Source organism: Dinoponera quadriceps, unplaced genomic scaffold (assembly GCF_001313825.1).
Source record: "Dinoponera quadriceps isolate SergipeBrazil2010 unplaced genomic scaffold, ASM131382v1 scaffold405, whole genome shotgun sequence".
In the NCBI taxonomy this organism is placed as follows: domain Eukaryota; kingdom Metazoa; phylum Arthropoda; class Insecta; order Hymenoptera; family Formicidae; genus Dinoponera; species Dinoponera quadriceps.
The window spans coordinates 1,039,379-1,058,264 of record NW_014554754.1 but is presented as its reverse complement, the minus strand read 5'-3'; the positions used below and the strand labels follow the sequence as shown (position 1 = coordinate 1,058,264).

The 18,886-nt window shown below is 40.8% G+C and overlaps 3 protein-coding genes across 5 annotated transcripts in view; 2 read left to right on the top strand and 1 right to left on the bottom strand.

The window, feature by feature from the left end:
• The first annotated feature begins 535 nt into the window (after window positions 1-535).
• On the top strand, window positions 536-5,431 carry LOC106741530 (probable phosphoserine aminotransferase). Its single transcript, XM_014613654.1, has 8 exons — window positions 536-863; window positions 2,163-2,293; window positions 2,686-2,798; window positions 2,883-3,044; window positions 3,133-3,227; window positions 3,573-3,742; window positions 4,110-4,367; window positions 5,098-5,431. Exons 1-8 carry the CDS (start codon window positions 795-797, stop codon window positions 5,213-5,215), a joined length of 1,116 nt encoding a protein of 371 aa, XP_014469140.1. The 5' UTR covers window positions 536-794; the 3' UTR covers window positions 5,216-5,431.
• An 81-nt stretch (window positions 5,432-5,512) lies between these two features.
• Window positions 5,513-7,418, top strand: LOC106741531 (zinc finger protein 830). Of its 2 annotated transcripts, none has more exons than XM_014613656.1 (5): window positions 5,513-5,646; window positions 5,938-6,088; window positions 6,328-6,823; window positions 6,968-7,137; window positions 7,228-7,418. In XM_014613656.1, the coding sequence occupies exons 2-5, from the start codon at window positions 5,985-5,987 to the stop codon at window positions 7,367-7,369; spliced, it is 912 nt and encodes a 303-aa protein (XP_014469142.1). In that variant the 5' UTR covers window positions 5,513-5,646; window positions 5,938-5,984; the 3' UTR covers window positions 7,370-7,418. The 2 variants fall into 2 exon arrangements, with proteins under 2 accessions (XP_014469142.1, XP_014469141.1); XM_014613655.1 differs by having other exon boundaries at window positions 5,866-6,088.
• Window positions 7,419-9,134: 1,716 nt separating this feature from the next.
• The window catches only part of LOC106741432, a 49,852-nt gene continuing 40,100 nt past the window's right edge, over window positions 9,135-18,886 (bottom strand). The window contains exon 6 of one of the 2 annotated variants that reach the window (XM_014613464.1): window positions 9,135-16,769. In XM_014613464.1, coding sequence (XP_014468950.1) covers window positions 16,615-16,769 — 155 coding nt within the window. In that variant the 3' untranslated portion in view covers window positions 9,135-16,614. Of the gene's footprint in view, window positions 16,867-18,886 lie in introns of both variants that reach the window. The other variant, XM_014613465.1, reaches the window with a different exon arrangement.

The following is an 18,886-nucleotide window of genomic DNA, read 5'->3' as shown; positions in this document are numbered from 1 at the left end:
CGCCGATTCAGCCGTTCATAAATGAAACGTTAGTAACGGAATTTCAAATGCACTAAAGAGATAAGATAATTATGTAAACTAATTTTTTATCTAATCATGCGACGGTGATGCTTAATGTCAGGCGTTGTTATTTTATTTTGTTGTAAAACTGATGAATCCAGAGTAGCATGAGGAAAAACACATAAAAATAAGTTAACACATAAAAATAATTAATATCTTATTTATTAAATAACTATTTAGAATTTCAAAAACAACTTTTTACTACATACATTTTACACCGTTATCGATCGTTATCGATCATTTTATATCGTTATCACGATATTTTATCACATTCCTGCATTGTGTAAAAGAATCTTAGCCCAGACAATTGTCAAACCTGTATATCAGTATTACACTACTTTTTTAAAATAAATATCTTTCTTCAGGAATAAACCTGTGCACGCATTCTGGAGCGCCATATACGCATGTACTTTGGCCACGAGACCTTGACAAGAGCACTTTTGAATCGCACTGTATTCCATTCGCCTAGTAAAAATAAAGCAAACAGACCACTCATCGTAGACGTTTCGCGTCGATCGCATCTCGATCGTCGTAAATATTCTTTATCTCGAGGATACAACGGTGTACAGACATCAAAGTTAAAGTTGAAAACACAAAATTATCCCGCGATAAGACCCCCCACGAGCAGCTGAATGAGCAAGTTGAGATAACCCATCGCTGCCACTTGTCTTCTGTCCGGTTCAGTCTGCTTTGCTTCGCCTCCTATACTGGTTAGGATTTCGACCACGAGCACCATGACCGATCAAAGTAAGACGAGCAAAGTGATCAATTTCGGCGCCGGTCCGGCTAAACTGCCGCACGAGGTGTGTTGATATAACTCTCTTTACAATTACTGGAAATTACTTTACCAATTTTCCTTTTAAAATTTATATCAGTCGGAGAAAATATAAATCTACTCTTTAAGAGATTACTATTCATGAAGGATGCATTATATTAATCTGGGAAATAATTTTACTGGCACTTCGTAAAGAGATATTTGAAATTAATTAAGAGGAAAGGAAATATTTATTCTCTATATAGATGTGTGTGATAATTTATATGAAATAAAAAGCGCATGATACTTTATTGCATGTCGCTTTCAGAGATAAAATGAGAAGTTAATGAGAGAACTAATTTCGTAATATTAGATGCATTAAAAAAATAACGTTAAACGTGTGTTTTTATTTTACGACGAATTCAGGTAGAATTATTTGCAAAGTAAAGCATACTAGCGAACGTTGGCTGCTTTTACGTAAGAACATACGGCTGCGGATACATTCCAGCTATAATTCCGCTTAATTGACGTCCATAAGATCGCATTACTGTTCTACCGATACGATTCTACAGATACGAAACGGTTGAACTGCCGTTTCGCGAATATCGTTTCTTTATCGTGTCTCTTTAACATTTTACATAGAATTATCTAAATTTCGGTGATAATTTATACTTATTACTATATTATACTAATTTATACTTAGTTTATAGTTTTAAAGTTGAGTTTCAAATTCATATATTGCCGATTAGATTTGTGTTTAATGTGTTTTCTTATTTGTTAAAAAATCATTCTCTTCACATGAATAAATGTTACACTGTTCGTGTTATCTACTTTTACGTGCGCCAGGCAATAAACATTTCCACAATACGTGATAATTCGCGTGCGTCATTATGCACTGCGCATAATGACAATGGATTTTTGGGAAAAGCTCGTGCGAGGAATTATTCGCGAATATATATCGCGTAAAATTATCTCATTACTGTATTATTGCTCAATTTATGGTACGACTTAATTCGCATCACAAAATATTGATAATTGTCGCGATTTACGCAAGAGCGACTCGTGATCTCCAAAGTGACAGAAATAAATTACCTTGCACCTCGTAGATTCTCGTACCCCATTGTTACAAATAAATAAATGGTTCGGCTTCGCGGCTCAGATGAAATGGAAAATGCTGGAACAAGTGTCTGATACTGCACTTCTTCTGTTACCGAAGAAAGATCGCATCATATTTTAGAATCAGTATCGATCGACCAGGACAAAGAGATAAGAACGAAAACGGGGGTCAATCGCGTTCATTGAACTAACGCGATGTGTTGGTTAACCGAGATCGTTGTGTCATTGGTAGGTTCTGAAAGTCGTCCAGAAGGAACTGCTCTCCTACGGAAACATTGGAATCAGCATCCTTGAATTAAGCCATCGGTCGAATGACTTCCTAAAAGTTATCAACGATGCGCAGGCCACGCTGCGAGACATCCTGTGAGTGAAGACGGACAAGTCGATTATTTTTCAAGTTGCTTCGACGCTCCGGTGCGACATTTCAATTTTGGAAGACGTTCGACGTTGAACTTGCATCATTTTTTAAATAAATGACTAAAATTACGGCATATATATTCCAGGAATGGAATTAAAATAAAAGTAATATGACAGTAAGAGATATAAATGTGTGTGATATGAATATGAATATGATTTTGGTTTTGGTTTTCATTTCAACGTTAATATTCGTTATTATCGTTATTATTTGTCATTATTTGTCATTTTTATTTGTTATTATTCGACGTTATTAAATGCTTTAAGTAATCAGATATTCAGATCACTCAGATCGAGTAATGAGATGAAAACTTGACTGACGAAAGATTTGTTCTTTCAAGGAACGTGCCCGACAACTATAAAATCCTATTTATGCAAGGAGGCGGCACCGGAATTTTCGCGGCAGTTCCTCTGAACATTATGAACACCGGCACCGCGGATTATTTAGTGACCGGTGAGAAATACATCCTGAGAACTCAAACGAAGTGAGTTTTAAATTTTTGCCGAAGCAGAATAACAAATAGGAAGGTTTGTTTAGGATCATGGTCGGCGAGGGCGGCGCAGGAAGCTACCAAGTATGGGAAGGTGAACATGGTGTTGCCCAAAACGACGAAGTACACAGGAATCCCGAAGCCGTCCACTTGGAACTTGGATCCAAATGCCTCATACGTGTATTATTGTGCCAACGAAACTGTCCATGGTAATTAAAGCCTTTGGAATTTCACCTTCGTTACTGCTGCTTCAACGCTCCAGATTAATACATATCGAAATCTAATAAACACTTCTAGGTATCGAATTTGATTACATTCCCGAGACGAACGGAATACCGTTAGTCGCTGATATGTCATCTAATATACTCTCGATGCCCTTAGACATATCTAAGGTAAGGTGGTAAAAAATTCGGTTGATTGAAATTGTATCGAGACGAATTGTGATCGGTGGATTCGGTGCAGCACAGCGCTCGTAGTCTCTTATCATTTTATCGGTTTCTAACGATATGGCGAAATTCATCATCAATTGCGATAACTTGTTTACGTCATTAATTAATATCAGATTTCTACATTTTTACATGTATGTTTACAACTTCTGCACAGATTACTGATTTTGATTTCATTTTACAATCGAATCGAGAGAACAACATCGTTTCTTTCTCTCTAATGTAATTTCTTCGTAAAGTTCGCTGCGAATAGGCAAGCAAACATTTCGTGTTACACGTGTTTTCTTTCAGTTCACTGTGATTTTCGCCGGCGCCCAGAAGAATTTCGGTCCGGCTGGTGTTACTTTAGTGATAGTACGAGACGATATGCTCGGTCGTGCCATGAAAGTGTGCCCGACAATATTGAATTTTACTATCATGGCAAAGGAAAATTCTCTACACAACACCCCGCCAGTCTTTCAGTAAGTATCACCAATTACGTCGTAATTTGACAATTGAAGAACATACTCATGTAACCCCGATAAATTAACAAAAATAAAAGGCATCAGAAAATGGGCGAAAATAAAAACTTCGCGTAACATTGAACTTCTAAATATTTTTCTTATTTATAATAAAATGAAAAAAATGTTTTAGAAATCAAATTAACATTTTGATTATATCATAGAGCCGACGCATAGAGCGAAATTATTCTTAGGAAACTGTTTTTTGTCAGCAAGAGAGAAAAGTAATTTTCTGAATAGATTTTTTTTTTGCTACTTCTTCGATTTGTAACGAAAACATCTACTGTTATTATATATATTAACGTCATCATGTCGATGGCTATTTCAGAATATATGTAGTGGGTATGGTATTTGAGTGGATTAAACGGAACGGTGGAGTCGAAGGTATGCAAATCTCCTCGAAGAAGAAAAGCGGCATAATATACGATGTGATCGATAAATCTGGAGGTTTCTACAAATGTCCCATTAGTTTGGACGCGCGTAGTAGGATGAACATTCCGTTTGTAATAAAAGACGACGAGGAGCTGGAAAAGGAATTTCTTTCCGGTGCCGCAGCTTGCGGTATGATACAATTAAAGGGTCACAGGTTAGTATTGAAAAACTACGTGTGCTTTCACTAGTTTTAGTTGACTAAAACAATTGTAAAAGATAAGAAGAAATTGTGGACGATTTATATTTTTGTATTTTCAAATTTAAAAGTATATATATGAAAACAGAAAAAAGTACATGCTGTAATGGAATCAAGTCGTTTGCTAATTTACACATATTTATATAGTACATATTTATTTATTAGTTTTTTAGTATAAATTTATCTATCATTCTATTTGTCATTACAAGACGTCCTTCTTCGAATTCTGAAATTTTATAATATTAACCCCTTTGTCTACAATATCGTGTGAGACAAGGAAATTGAGCCAAACATAAAAATCACGGATGAGGGCTGTGGTACGTCGATCGAACCAAACGTAAATAACACCTGTTAGGCTCGTAGTTTGTAGATCGGATCAAATGTAAACAACACGAGTCAAGCTCGTGGTTAATTGTCGCCAATGTTTTTCTGTCTCGGCTACTTGTTATTCTTGGCCACGTTCAAATATATTTTCTTAAAAATATTATATTAAAAATATCATAAGACGTGTGCGATTGGCACAACCTCGAGCGCTTGATCGAACCGTTAAATGGCTCGATCGTGATCGACTTCGCTGTTGATTGTGATACGCGCCATCGAAACTTAAATCGTAGGTCAAGGGGTTAAAGAAATAACTTTATAATAATAAAATGTTATTTTCACGACTGCAATTTCTTTTTTTTTACAGATCTGTGGGTGGAATACGCGTATCTTTGTATAATGCAATCACGGAGGATGAAACGGAAACATTAGCAAATTACATGAAATCGTTTTACGATAAGCATTGCAAAGGAAATGGAAAATAAGTTTATATATTTTGAACAATAGATATATATCGTACTTCCTTGAATATATTTTTTAATACATTCTATTAAAATTACTATTAAAATTTAAGAAATCTTGCTTTGTCTAATTGTTAGGGAACTATTATTTATAATCTATTTTTTAAATTGTTATTTATGAGAGTTCTATAAATAATATATAATTTTTGAACTTGAAAATAAAGGTACATTTCGACTAAATGACTCGTTATGTTTAGACCCGCAATTTCATATTAGTTCCGAAATCTCCGTTACGAGTCGCTATCGTCTTGAATCAAAATCGTAAATTCAACGCGAAAAATCTTACGGAACGTTATTTTAAAATAGTTCATTTAACGTAGAATCAAACATATCTTTATTTTAGAATAAAGTTTCAAGTTAAGTTTCAAGACTTATATCTTCAAGTAACGTCAATGGTAAGTCAAATTCTTTCAGTTTTAAGTAGTACGATTCAACGATGGATCAGACTTTTATATTTCGATAGCACGAATGCGAATAACAAATAAGGTAGACTCGTATTCTTTTACCATAATGATATTTTCAAATATAAAATTGAATTAAATAAAGGCTATTGACATAAGAATTGATCAAATTAATTTAAAAGAAACAACAAAATAAAATTAATCTTGAAATAGAAATGTAATAGAACATCGATTCATTGGTCGAGTATCGCTCATCCCATAGTCGTAAACAAACATAACCTACAGGCTGAGTGGTGGTACGTTTCGCGTCGTGTATTTTCAATCGTGCAAAAATGTCTTTGAAGAGGAAATTGACGCAGGATGATCTGCGTAAAGCGATGAACGAGCATAAGAAAAAACTCGGTACAGTTAAAAAAATCGAGTCGCCTTTAGCAAAATATCCTTTTTGCAGCTGTATAATGTAATTTGAGGTTAACTTATATTTTCAAATCGTAGCAACTTTTAAACTATCATTTTATTATTATATTATATAATGTATCTACTTTATAATTATAATTTTGCACGATTTGTCGACCACAAATGTCGACTTTATCGGCAAATGTCTTCTTAGTGTTAGGTCAATATCATTCTCAGAACATCCTTCATATTGAAGACATCCTTAACTCCTGTAAACACGTACACAGATTCTGGTCAGCTTATGTGCATTTTATGCAAGTCAACTGTACGCAATGAGACAGTATGGCCTGTTCACCTAAATTCCAAAATACATAAGGAAAATATTGCATTAGCAAAAAAGACTAAACTAGAGACGGAGAATCCTGTAAAGACAGCTAATGTCACATCGTTCAAAAGACCTCTCTCTCCATCCCAGAATGTTTCTATAAATAAAAAAATAAAGGGAATATTGAAAAACAATAGTCAACCAGTAACACAAACTAAATCAAGTTTGCCGGCTGACTTTTTTGATAATAATACAAAGCAAGTTAATGGTGGACCTTCTTCTGCAACACAAAAGTCAGAAAGCAAAGATTCTACAACTAATATCACAGATGTACAAAGTGTCGAAGTAGAGGAAGAAAAAGAAAAGGAGAAAGAAAAAGAAAAAGTAAAGGATACGAATACATCTGCTCTTCCAGAAGGATTCTTTGACGACCCAGTATTGGATGCTAAGGTAAGATTGCCATAAAGTAGATGAAAGTATATAAATATACTACAGTTTAAAGAAGTTATTTTATTATTACCATGGGAGTACAATATATATATTTAAAATGTTGCTGTTCTACTTTTTCACGTTTAATTATTACCTTACCTTTAGGTACGTAACGTTGAATACAAAGATCCTATAGAGGAAGAATGGGAGAAATTCCAAAAAGAGATTAAGGAAGAGACTGCGCAGTCTGCGCAGATTATTGCTGACGACCAAGAGGAAGCAACAACGGAAAGACAATTGGACGAAATTGAGGAGCAAATTAGGCACTGGTCCAGGTAAATATATCTTTAACGTTTCTAGGAAGAAATATTTTTCGCATCACATAAGAATACAACATATTAATTGTAAATTAATGTCTACAATAGGGTAATGGATCTTGTAAAGCGCAAGGAACAAGTACAGGCTACCGACAGGAAGCAAGAAAACATTGATGATAACGTATCGAGCGGCGACGAGACAGAATTCGACGAGTTCCTCGACTGGCGGGCAAAGAATTCCTACAAATAAAATTCTTTATGTATCTAATCATTTTGTAAATATAACATCTTTGTTTTCTTAACACAAATATTTGTATAAAATTACAAGTTTTTAAAATTCTTTTGTACATGCTAAACTCCTCGTCCCGTAATTATAAACATATATTTTTGTTATATTATTCGTTGTCTTCGTAAAACCTTAGCAATCAATAGTCAGAAATGTGTTAAATGATGTTAAAAAGTAGAATTTAAATATTGTAATGCGAAAAAACCAATGTAATCGGTTATATGTATAAAGTTAGTGTTACATGTGTCTTACGAGTTCATCGGATGTGTCGAGTGGTTGTTAGAGAATTTCTAGAGTGTCTGGAGAAAATATTAGGGACACTAGAAATTCTCTATCTGATAGCCAATCGGCATATCCGACAATGCTCGTCATATGATGCCACCCTTAAAAGGTACAATTAAATATTATAATATAATGCGAGAGAGATATCAATATATGAGATCAGTTACGTGATATAGGATACTTTAAATATTCACATGAATCTACATTCTCAAATACGCGGGGTCGAATTGTCGCGCGATCGAAACAAGCAAACACACACAAGGACGCGGCGTAAGACACGCGCCTCACAACGCCATAGCAGTCTCTGACGTCACTGTGAACGGACGGAATTGTGTCGCGCGCTATTTCCGAATTTCCCAAATGAATCTGTACTTGTATGTGCAAGTTACATTTTACGTGCGTGATCATTGTGCCGGGATCATCGCGAGCAGTATGAGCGTCCTTCATTGCCAAGGATGACTATCGCTATTTTATTCTTTTCACATTTTTAATGAAAGAAAAGGTACGAAGTCTAGGCTTATTTCTCGTTACTTTCGTGTCGAAAATATTTCCATATTCTTGATTTATCGAAGTTGCATAACATCCCAATTGTTATCATTAATCAAGGAAATTATTTATCTGTTCCAGATCTTGTTTGCGACCACAACGCGAAAATTGTTGCAATTCCAGAGAAGAACGGACGCAAAAAATTCGCTTCACGCCAAGAAAGATCAACTCAGGTGGTGAGCTTATAAATCTTCTATATTTTTCTATTTAATTCTTTCTCATTGTGCGATCAATAGATAAAGAGTTGTCGGAGTAAAGGCAATTCATGGGTTAATCTCTCATATCGTTTATGTGCGAAGAATTTCAAACTTTGCTGTTTGAAACTAGCGGCGTCTTGCTTCTACTTGTTGATCTAACCTAACATAACCTAACCTAACCTATTACGCCCGATTTTTTTTATTTTCTAATTCACTTGTGGTTTTTAGACTTAAATTGATGATAATAAAAAAATGATGTTTTTCTATTCATGATTAATGGTTAAACCGATGGTTTCTGCAGTGGTAACTTTTCAAGTTTAATGATTAACACGTTTATTGCCAATCACGCGATATCGCGTGATGCGAGTTCTCACCGAACGGCCGATCACGCGTTATCGCGTAATAGATATTTAGAGTATATAAATCCTATGTACATAATAATAAAAGCATATAAATAATATATTAACTTATTTTGAGCACAATAAAAACTAAATAAAAAAATATAAAAAATTTGGCCACCACACGAAATTCGAATTTTCAGCTTGGCAATGAACGTGTTAACCATGAATAGGAAAACATAATTTTTACATTATCAACAAATTAGCTTAAATCACAAATTAATTAAAAAATAGAAAGGGAATCGGGCCTTAAAGGACTAAAATGCTTGCTGCGAGGGGAGTTGAAATAATTACGACTCTCACGCGTACAGTGTATTAAGATTTTATTAAAACGAATTCGAAGAGTCAGAATATAATTGAGTTTCAGATACATTTTTTGGTATAGATTACTCATTAATCGTCGTAAGCTATATAATATGAAAAGTATGATATAAAGATTACGGGGTACGCTAAGCCGCTAATAAAGTCAGTATATATAGATAATTACGACGTAGGTCATAGTTTGATGATATATAATCCACCTTCGTTTTTCCACGTACCGGACTTTATAAAATATTGAAGATTGGAGAAAGAGGGACTCGCGTATGTGTGTGTTTTTTTTTTGTTGTTTTTTTTACCCGCACCCAATCATACCTAGTGTCTTCTAAATAACCGCTATCGACGCTATCGCTGGACGTTAGCGCTCTCGGATTAGCCGGTACCATATATATTTTTTTTTTCATTTTTTTTTGCAACGACACCTACGATGCATCTCGCAAGTGAGTTTTCGGTCTCTGTCTAAAAACTGACGCTACGTAAGGTATACTTAGATACTATCGGTGTATATAATCAGCGTTGTAATCATATGTAGAGCTTACTCGTAAACTTACGCGTAAATCGTCAACCGAACGTCGCATTGTTGACGTTTAGATCGTAAAGCGAATCACGCGGCATCTAGTTCCCAACGAGTACTGCACTCGTCGTCTGCTTTATTTTCTTTCCTTTTTTTTTGTTATTTAAACGCATATATATGTATATATATTATTAAAAATTTCTATATCCTATGAGTTAGATCACAATGTGTCGTGAGTACCGTCGTCGATCTGCTACTCGAGCGACGGTAAGACAGACAGAAGTGGTTCTATCTATCTCGTGGACAATATAGTAAATACAAGCGTAAAGTACCACCAGAAGATATATGCGTATATTTATATTTATCATACGTTTAACTCTCTTTTAGCGTTTCGCAGAAGCTTAACAATAGAATATTGATACGCGTACACCGCATAGTCTCTCAGGAGCAAGCAGTTTCAGCGCTTAGATTAGACTCTTATCGCTTGTTACATGTAAGAAGAAACGACGTGTCTCGTCGGCTTAAGGATACACGATTGCGCGGTAATTCGTGTCTATCGTGTATATATATATATATATATATATATCTTGGTGGGTGACGATACATCCGTGCTGAGTCCGAGAAGAGATACGCAAAAGTCGTACAAATACTAAAATCAGAAACTCGTGGGTGAGGACGTCGTATGTACTCGATGAAGGGTCGTCTTTGTTCTTCCTTTCCTCCTTTCCCGAGACCGTCGAGAAATCGCGCCTCCCGATCGAGCTCGCGCGCTCGTCATCGAGGTGCCCGTCGTTTGCGTCGCACCGATCATCGCCGTCACGGATGACGGGCTCGTCGACGCCGACGTGTTCTTCGACCTCGCGACGCGACGACCTCCGACGCGCGTCCACGACACCTGGGGCACCCGCGGGACACCGAGCGGAGCGCGCGAAGTCGAACGGAGACGCGCGATATTCGCGGTAAATTCCTCAATGCTCCGCACGCCCTGGCGTAATAGAGTGTCGCTAATTCCTCATCTTTTCTATTCGGATTCTCGAGAATACTTCCCTTATCGTGAGCTAGGATACTTGGTCAATGAACAATTGTAGATTACTTGCGCGGCCCGAGGGTCTTTCGCTCGAAACCTTGGCGCGACAATTGACAATTCCCCTCCGTCCGGATGTTCCTCGGGGAACGGGCGATGATCCAAACACTTCCCCATATTTGGATCACGGCGTCGTTCAGCCCGCGTCGTCGTCGTCGGCCTCCCGTTAAGGTACGAGGAAAAGCTCGCCGAGCTCGTCCTAATCTACAGTCATCATTGGTCGTCGGGACGATCGCCCCAGGCGGGCTCGTCGATTGCAACGATGAGTACAATGAATCGCATTTGGCACGCGATAATGCGCAAACACTTTTTGGACGCGAACCGCAGAACGGGCTAGATTCTAATTCTCTCGGGCTTCTAATTCTCTCTACGCGGCCCGTCCAACGAATAATAATACGAACAATCATAATTCTCGGGAGAGCTGGGGGAGAGGGGGCGATTAAAATCTCGCCTGATGTCGCGCGCATAGCGTCGGGCGTACTTCGCGACGCGCGAAAACAAAGTTGGTTTCCGGCGGCGAGCGAAGGAAATTACGGCTCTGCGTACGCGTGACCGTGTCGACGTGTCACGAAGAGGTGTCTTCTAACGCTTTTAGAAAAAACGTCGTGATCTCTATTGACATCGAGCTTCTGCCGAGAAACGATCGTAGAGTGTGCGGTACGTGTGTCTTAAATTTCCTTACTTGTTAAGAGTTATATAGAGAGAGGCTTACAAAAGTGAGCGAGCGTCTTCGAGTGATTAGAGAATAGGCACTCTGCTTGTTCCGAACGTCTTACATCCTCCTCGTCTTGTGTATCTTTTTTTTTTCGGTTTTTTTTCCTTTTGTTTTTTTATACTTTTTTCCTTTTCCGTGTTTCCTTCCTTTGCTTAAAGGGCGGAAAGAAAGGTCTGTGCGCGAAACTTGCTCATGAATACACTCGTCGAGTTGTGATTATCGAGTAAAGTGTTACTTAGAATACACACACACACACACACGCGCGCGCACACACACACACACACATCTCCGCATCGTCGAAGCGTCAAACTCTACCCTACGAGTAATAATAGTGATAGTAATCATAATAGTAACGATAATAATTGTATTAACCCCTAAAGCTCGAGAGAGAAAGGATTCACTCGCCCTTTCTATCGTCATCACGCTACCGATGGGCCGTGATTCGTCCTAGATTCTCAGTGGATCGTCACGCGACTTCGATAGATCGCGGGTGTCCTTTGACAACCGACAGCTTAGACTCACTATGTAGACGATATGTCAACGCCAACGTCGCCGGGAACCCGCGCGACCCCGTAACGGAAACCTTCCCCGAGTTTCGTTGCCGGATCGGGCCGGCGCCGCGACCACGTCGATTGACCGATTATCCGATTGATTAATTGTTACCTTACGCGCTAATTTGTCAACTCACGCATGCACGCACGCACGCACGCATCCCTCGGTGAGAAGTCGCGCGGCGACGGCGACGCGTCCTCCGCTTCGCCGCGCGCGCGCGCGCGCGCATCTCCGCGTTAAAAGTACCGGTAATAGTGAAGATAATAATAATAACGACACTAAGAACAACGTTTCCCTCGATCCGGACGTGAAAAGTCGGGCGGCCGTGAGACACGTGCCGCGAGAATGACGAATTTCAAACGCAGAGGATGTCAGGTGCGGGGGTCGTGATACATAAAGCGAGTCGTTTGCACGGCGCTCCTCGCGGGAGCAGTTTTAACGGCGGCAGCAACTATAATGATGTACGATATAAGAGCGGCAATAATAATAATGCAATAATAATTATAGAGCGACAGAGAGGGTAATTAACGGTAAAGCGACGGGTAATAATAACGGTAACGATAATCACGACAATGCTCGCGAGGGTAATCGCAGCTACGTATTGCACACGGATCACAGAGTGGAGACAGTCGCTAGGCGTTAGAAGTAATTTACTAACGGTGCAAATAGCGTGCCAAGCTTTTATTGATAATCGTGTGTACGTATAGGTACGCAAATTATCAGTGTACTTAAATCGAGATCATCTCGCGCGATGATCTGCATATATATATATATCTTTTTTTTTGTATTTATATATATATATATATATATGTATATATATTTATATGTATATCTTTGTATTTCCTCTGTTTTGCCGTGAGTGTCCGGTCGATAAATTTAGAGATCTATCACTATGAACGCGACAGCGCAGGCACTAAATTGCTGAGATACAATCGTACTTGGACTACCGTCGCCCGTATGCCTCCGCGATTCTGCCGCGGTAGGACAAGCTTTTCGATATATATCGAGATATAACGTACTCTTGTGCGATTGATAAGATACCGATATACAAAGTCGCGTGTCTGTGTGTCGGAAACGTTTGTGACGAACCCGCGAGAATGCTGCCTCGCTCGCTCCACACAGGGGCTCCTCTCCGCGCGACACCAGACATCCGGCGGCCTCCGCGGATCTCGAGCGGATCGGCAGACGGACACGCGTGATTAGATGTCGATTCGCCGGTTATGTGGCGTCGTGTTGGCGGCGTGTTACTATTTCTAACGAAGTTGCGGAGAGCATTTCTAGCGACGAAGATGCGCCGTGAACGCGAGATCCAAAACGGCCGCTTCCCGGTTAGCGGCGCGAGTCGACGCATCATCCTGTCTTTGTTTGCTCATTGAATGTGGAACAGAAACAAAATGATGCTTGTGTCGACTTGTGTCACTAAATGGGAAGCCACCGATGTAACGGCTGTGTGTCGCAGGCGACAGAGGGCTCGGAGGAAACGAGATAACGAGAGAGAGAGAGAGAGAGAGAGAGATAACAATCTTTCAAGATGAATCTTGCAATATCACCAATTGCATCAGAATTTCGCTCTGCTTTTTTTCTTTCTTTTCTCTTTCCTCTCTCTCTCTCTCTCTCTCGACATTCGTTTTCCTCTTCGACCTCCCTCTCCCTCTTATCTAATCTCGTTGTTAATGAAGAGAAAGCGGCAAGGGTTTCTGTGAACGCGACGTCTAACCCCGCATTAAGCTATTTAGCATTGTCGATGTCGTTAATGTCGTTAGCGACTACGTGCCTCCGAACGTCTACGACGTCACCCTTTCTTCTTCCCTTTTGCGGCAACGAACCAGCCGGCGAGCGTCGTCGACTCGCGACTCTTTGACAGCGCGTTTTTATCACTCGCGGGTCATGGCCGTACCGAAGCGGTAAGCTCGGTACCGCGAGACGCCCAAAATGTCGCCGTGATGCAAAAAACGAACGCGCCTACGAATATACGTAAGCGTGTCCCTTGGTCGTTCTACGATTCACCGTCGATCTTCCGCGTCGCTCCGTTAATTCGGCGAGGCGCGTGATTAGAGGACCCACCCACGGTTTTTGACCGTCTCGCGACGAACGACGCGAAAAAAATGGCGAGCCGGTTTCCCGGATAGAAAGAGAGAAAACGCGAGGAAAGTCCTCGGCTCGAATAAATAGTCGCTCGGGTAAAATCCCTCCAAATTTCCCGCGGCTCCCCGAATCACCGGCGTGGTGTCTGCGTTTCTCGACGAGCTTTCCCGATACAATACGTAGTACACGTCCACACCTTGCGACAAAGTCTTTGAAAAAAGCGGAAAAGCCTCTGAACTCCTTTCCACGCTTCTCTCTTGCTCTCTCTCTCTCTCTTTCATCTTGTTCTTCGCTAATCGTTAACGCGAACGTCGCAATGAACTCCTCGAAGTAAGCGCGAGAACAGAGCCTCTAGAGAAAGTCCGACCGATCCTCGAAGAAAAATTCGCCCAAACGCTATTTCTCCCCCCTCCGCTAAGTGGGGTGGGGGGGAAGGTCCGTGCGTCTCGCGGAAACTCGCTCGTGGTCTACAAGTCGTGCGCCGATTTTAACGTCTAATTAATGTGATTATCATTAAGTACTACGCACTACGATTGTATGGTCAGAATGCGCTTAATCGCCGCCGCGTGGCATCGTCTTAGTGAATCTGGCAACGCGCCACCGCGTCTCTTTCTCACCTTCTCACGCACTCCTCCTCCTCCTCCTCCTCCCGAGGTGGCACTTCAAACAAACGCTCCCCTCTGGTCCCTTTCGCGTTGGCATGTCGCGGCAACCGAGTATCGCAGCGTCTCGCTTTCGATGTAAATGGACTTTAATCATTGATCCCGCGATCGTCGTCCCTTCGCGCCCCGACGACGCGGCGTCGCGTCGCGTCGCGCCGAGAAAAAACTTTCAGAGAAAAAGGCTTGCGCGTCTCACCGCGTCCGTTCGTTCCCTCCGACGTCCGAGGACGATCGTCCTCGCGCCTCTCGCTCCCTCCCGACGATCTGACGACGAGCCGTCCACCGCGACCAGCGGCGGTCGAGGAGAACGATCATCGTGTCGTCGCTTCGCTAACTCGATTTTTCACCTCGATAATGACGGAAATTAATAACGCCCCCGACTTGCTTCCTCGGCCGCCACCTTCCGTCTCGCTTTCTTCTAACGCGAAGACGTTAACGCGCGTTTTCCTTCCCGGCGCTGAGAAAAATTTCCATCGGATAAACCGATCAAATGATACGCCCGATTGTTACTTTTATCATCCGATCAAGCCGCACCTTTTCCGACGAAGTATCCGATGAAGTTGCCGACGCAGTTATCGATGAAACTTAATCGGGAAATTAGTCGCCTTTTACCCGATGTAATTTTCATCGGATAAAGGCGCGACTCGATCGGACGAAGTGGACGAAATGGTCGGACCTGATTCTGCACCCGATCGGATATATCCGATTTTTACTTTTTAATCGGATCGTCCAATCAGACAGGATATTTCTCTCAGCGGGGCTGTTCGTCTCATCGCGGGACACTCTCTGCGAACGTCCATCGCGCTTCGCTTCCCCCACGCAACCCTGATTACACATTGGCATGTTACGCGATGGTAGCAATTACGATGCGTGTTACGTATGACTGCGTTCCTCGTTAAACAGAACGATCGAGTGCGGTGCCGAGACCGCTTGGTCCGAGAAGTGTTCACGTTAGAGGTGAGCCTCGATAATTGTCCATCGCCTTTCGCGTTAATTGTCGCGTTACAGAGTGCGCTTTGAATACCTGAAACAGTTACCACGAAGCGAACGGGCGAGAAGCCGTGGCTGATAATCGGATGCGACCATCGTATCATTGTCGTGCAAAGAGATACACGACGATCACTTTGGTTCTCGAGTGTCATCGCGCAACGTGATTGGCTGAAGTATGCTAACGACGTTCTTTCTTTGGTAGTAAACTTCTCTAGGATAGTTTGCAACTGAAGCGCGTCTCACGTGTATCTATCTTTGCGCGGCTCATTGAAACAGATCGTTAGTTTGATACCTTAATCGAGATAGCTGGTGGATCTAGCCGAGATCTGAAAGTATGAATCGATCGAATCGCCGAAGAAACGAAAGATCGGGTCTAAAATCGATGTCCCAGTGGCGACGTCGAATCGCGGATCCCAGCGGAAGTACGAGGAACATCGAATTGACAAAATAAGACGCGCCCCCGGAAAGATCCTCTCTCGCAATTAATCCGGCCAGATGGTCGCTTCACGTAGTTCCTGCTAATATTAAAGCGGCGCAATAGATATTTTAGGCGAGCCCAATTACTGACAATTTATGCATCGACCTCGTCGAGATCTCGACACTCGTGTTGTCGTCGTACTGGTAGATGCCTCTTTAACTGGACGAGCTATTTACCGATGACATTTGCATTACCGAACGTGAAATTTTCATTCCTCTCGGCCGTCGGGCGGAAAAGCGGAGAACCGGGGCCAATTATTCGCGAGCTGTGGATTTATTAGGACGGCGCGGGTCTGCACGCGCGCGGAGGCGCGTGTGTTCGCTACGCGAGGCTAGTGATAAACGGTAATGCCGATCGGATTGTTTGTCGCGACGCTAAGACCATCTGTCTACGTCTTCGCGTCGAGAATCTCGACGGTGACGTTCTCCAGGACCGGGTCGGTGACGTTGTTCGTATGATTCGGCGATTTGTTAGATTTCACCGAGACGGCCGAAGCGTTCCCGCTGCTACCGCGACTCCCACGTCGCGATCCTGCGCGTGACCCTGGCGACAGAGATTTTCTTGCTAAAGTATCGCGTGCTTTGGCGCGACAGCGCGGCAGCACGACACGAAAAGCCAGAATAACTTTAAGCATGAAGACCTGCGCGAAAGAAACGCATTAGTCAGAGCAAAATAGTCAATCGTCACAACGTGGGGACGTGTGTGTGTGTGTGTGTGTGTGTGTCGTGTGCACGGAAGAAAAAAAAGCTAGATTCGAGTAAATAATTACTTCAATACTCCTTGGCCAATTTTGATTTAGATTAAGTAAGTGTCACTCGAATATAGCACTTTTTTCTATGTTCAAGTATATTTATTCGACCCATGTAAGATTTACGTAATCCAAGTAAGAATTTGTTAATTATTATCGGATTATTTACTTGAATCTAACACTTTTTTCTACGTATATACAGAGTATCCATAAGGAGAACACCTATATATCTTAGGTGTTTAAATATGGGGAACTTATTTGAGGAATCGAAAGAAATAACCATATAAAATGTTTTATAAAAATGTTTCCTTCCACGGTACTCCTCCTTTGAAATCATTCAAATTGTGCTCCAAACATTTCTCATATTATTAAAAAGGAGATAGTCAGATGTTCTCTTTGTACTGGGACACCCTGTATACGCAGCATGCCAAATACTTTTTTTTCTTCTCTCTCCCAGCGGAAGTATCGAGCCCTTGAATTGAAACATCGTGAAATGTTGGATAATATCTGATTCGCGTGACTTTCCTCCGCGCGCTTTTCACTTCTCGACATATACGAGGTGCAAAAATAAATTTGTTAGTTGTAATTTACGATCTCCAGAAATGGACAAGTGCGTATAAATTGCGTAAATTTGGCAAATGTTTCGCTTTAAGGGCAAGGGTAACGTTAATAATTCGCGGCCGAGGAGCAGCAATTTTCTCCTCATATAAAATTATGCGAGATGAATAAAGCTGTACGCAGTAACTTGCGGAAATTGTGTGCTCAGTACCGCGCATTATTTAAATTACCTGTACCAACTCTGAGGAGTATGTGATTTTAGGACGTGTCTGTGTGAGATTAAGTATGAAGATACCCTTAAACCTTACCGTTCGAATCGATCGATAAACGCTTCATGAGATCATTGAAAGTTTCAGTGAGATTGCCTCGGCGTGTTCATGAACTCTGTGCGAAAACGTGAACACACAAAGTGCAAGTGCACCTTTGCAAGCTCAAATTTGGAAAATTCGCAAATTTCACTATCGTTTCTCTCTACTTCTCGTTAGAGGGAATAAGAGAGACCTCTCTTATGGGCGCACAAGTCAAATGAAAGAAAACTCGAGTGTGTGAAATCCGTAAATAGACTTTATCTTACTTTGCTTAGTGCCGCGGAGTTTGTCTTTATTTAAAAAGAGAGGTCAGCAATTCCGAATATTCTTATTCCCTCTGGAAGTGTTATCTGTGTTCGACTGTTTTATCGAAACGTGTTCTCTATGTAATAACTATCGATGAGAAATGATCTCTATGAACGAATCGTCGTGCGAATGCAAATAACAATGTTTTACTGTAGCAAGCAACTATAATCACGGACTTCAGTAAACTATATATCAACAACTTTCTCTAGTAAAATTCACAAATTACTAAATCCAACTCACGACGTGCTCTCAAGAGGGCAAGTATAATTACGATTTGTATGATACGAGTGTAAACGCGTGAGTTACGATTTCTTTGTACATGTTTTATTCATTTGCGAAAAATAATGGCTCTCTTACACGCAGTAATAAGATCAGCGCAGAGCGGAATTTACCCTCTTAAGAAACTGTGTCGCGTTGAAAACTTTTTACAAAAGAGCGTCTCGGTCGGCAGTGTAGCCAAGAACAATAGTCAGAGAGACAGGATCTCGAAAGACAGGCTACTTTTAAACGTTAATCGCAAAGAGAGGCGAGCTCGTTAGAAAAAAGTATTTCCCGACTAAATCAAGATACATCGCTGCGTTGTAACTTTGAAGCCCGAGCGAATAACTTGTTAAGCGATTATTCATAAAAATATCTTTTTAAATTTTAAGTATTTAAAAACAAACGGCATCTCACACGAATACGTTATTAATAATATAACGGTAATTTGTTACGTACAATTAGGAAATCAAAGCGATCTG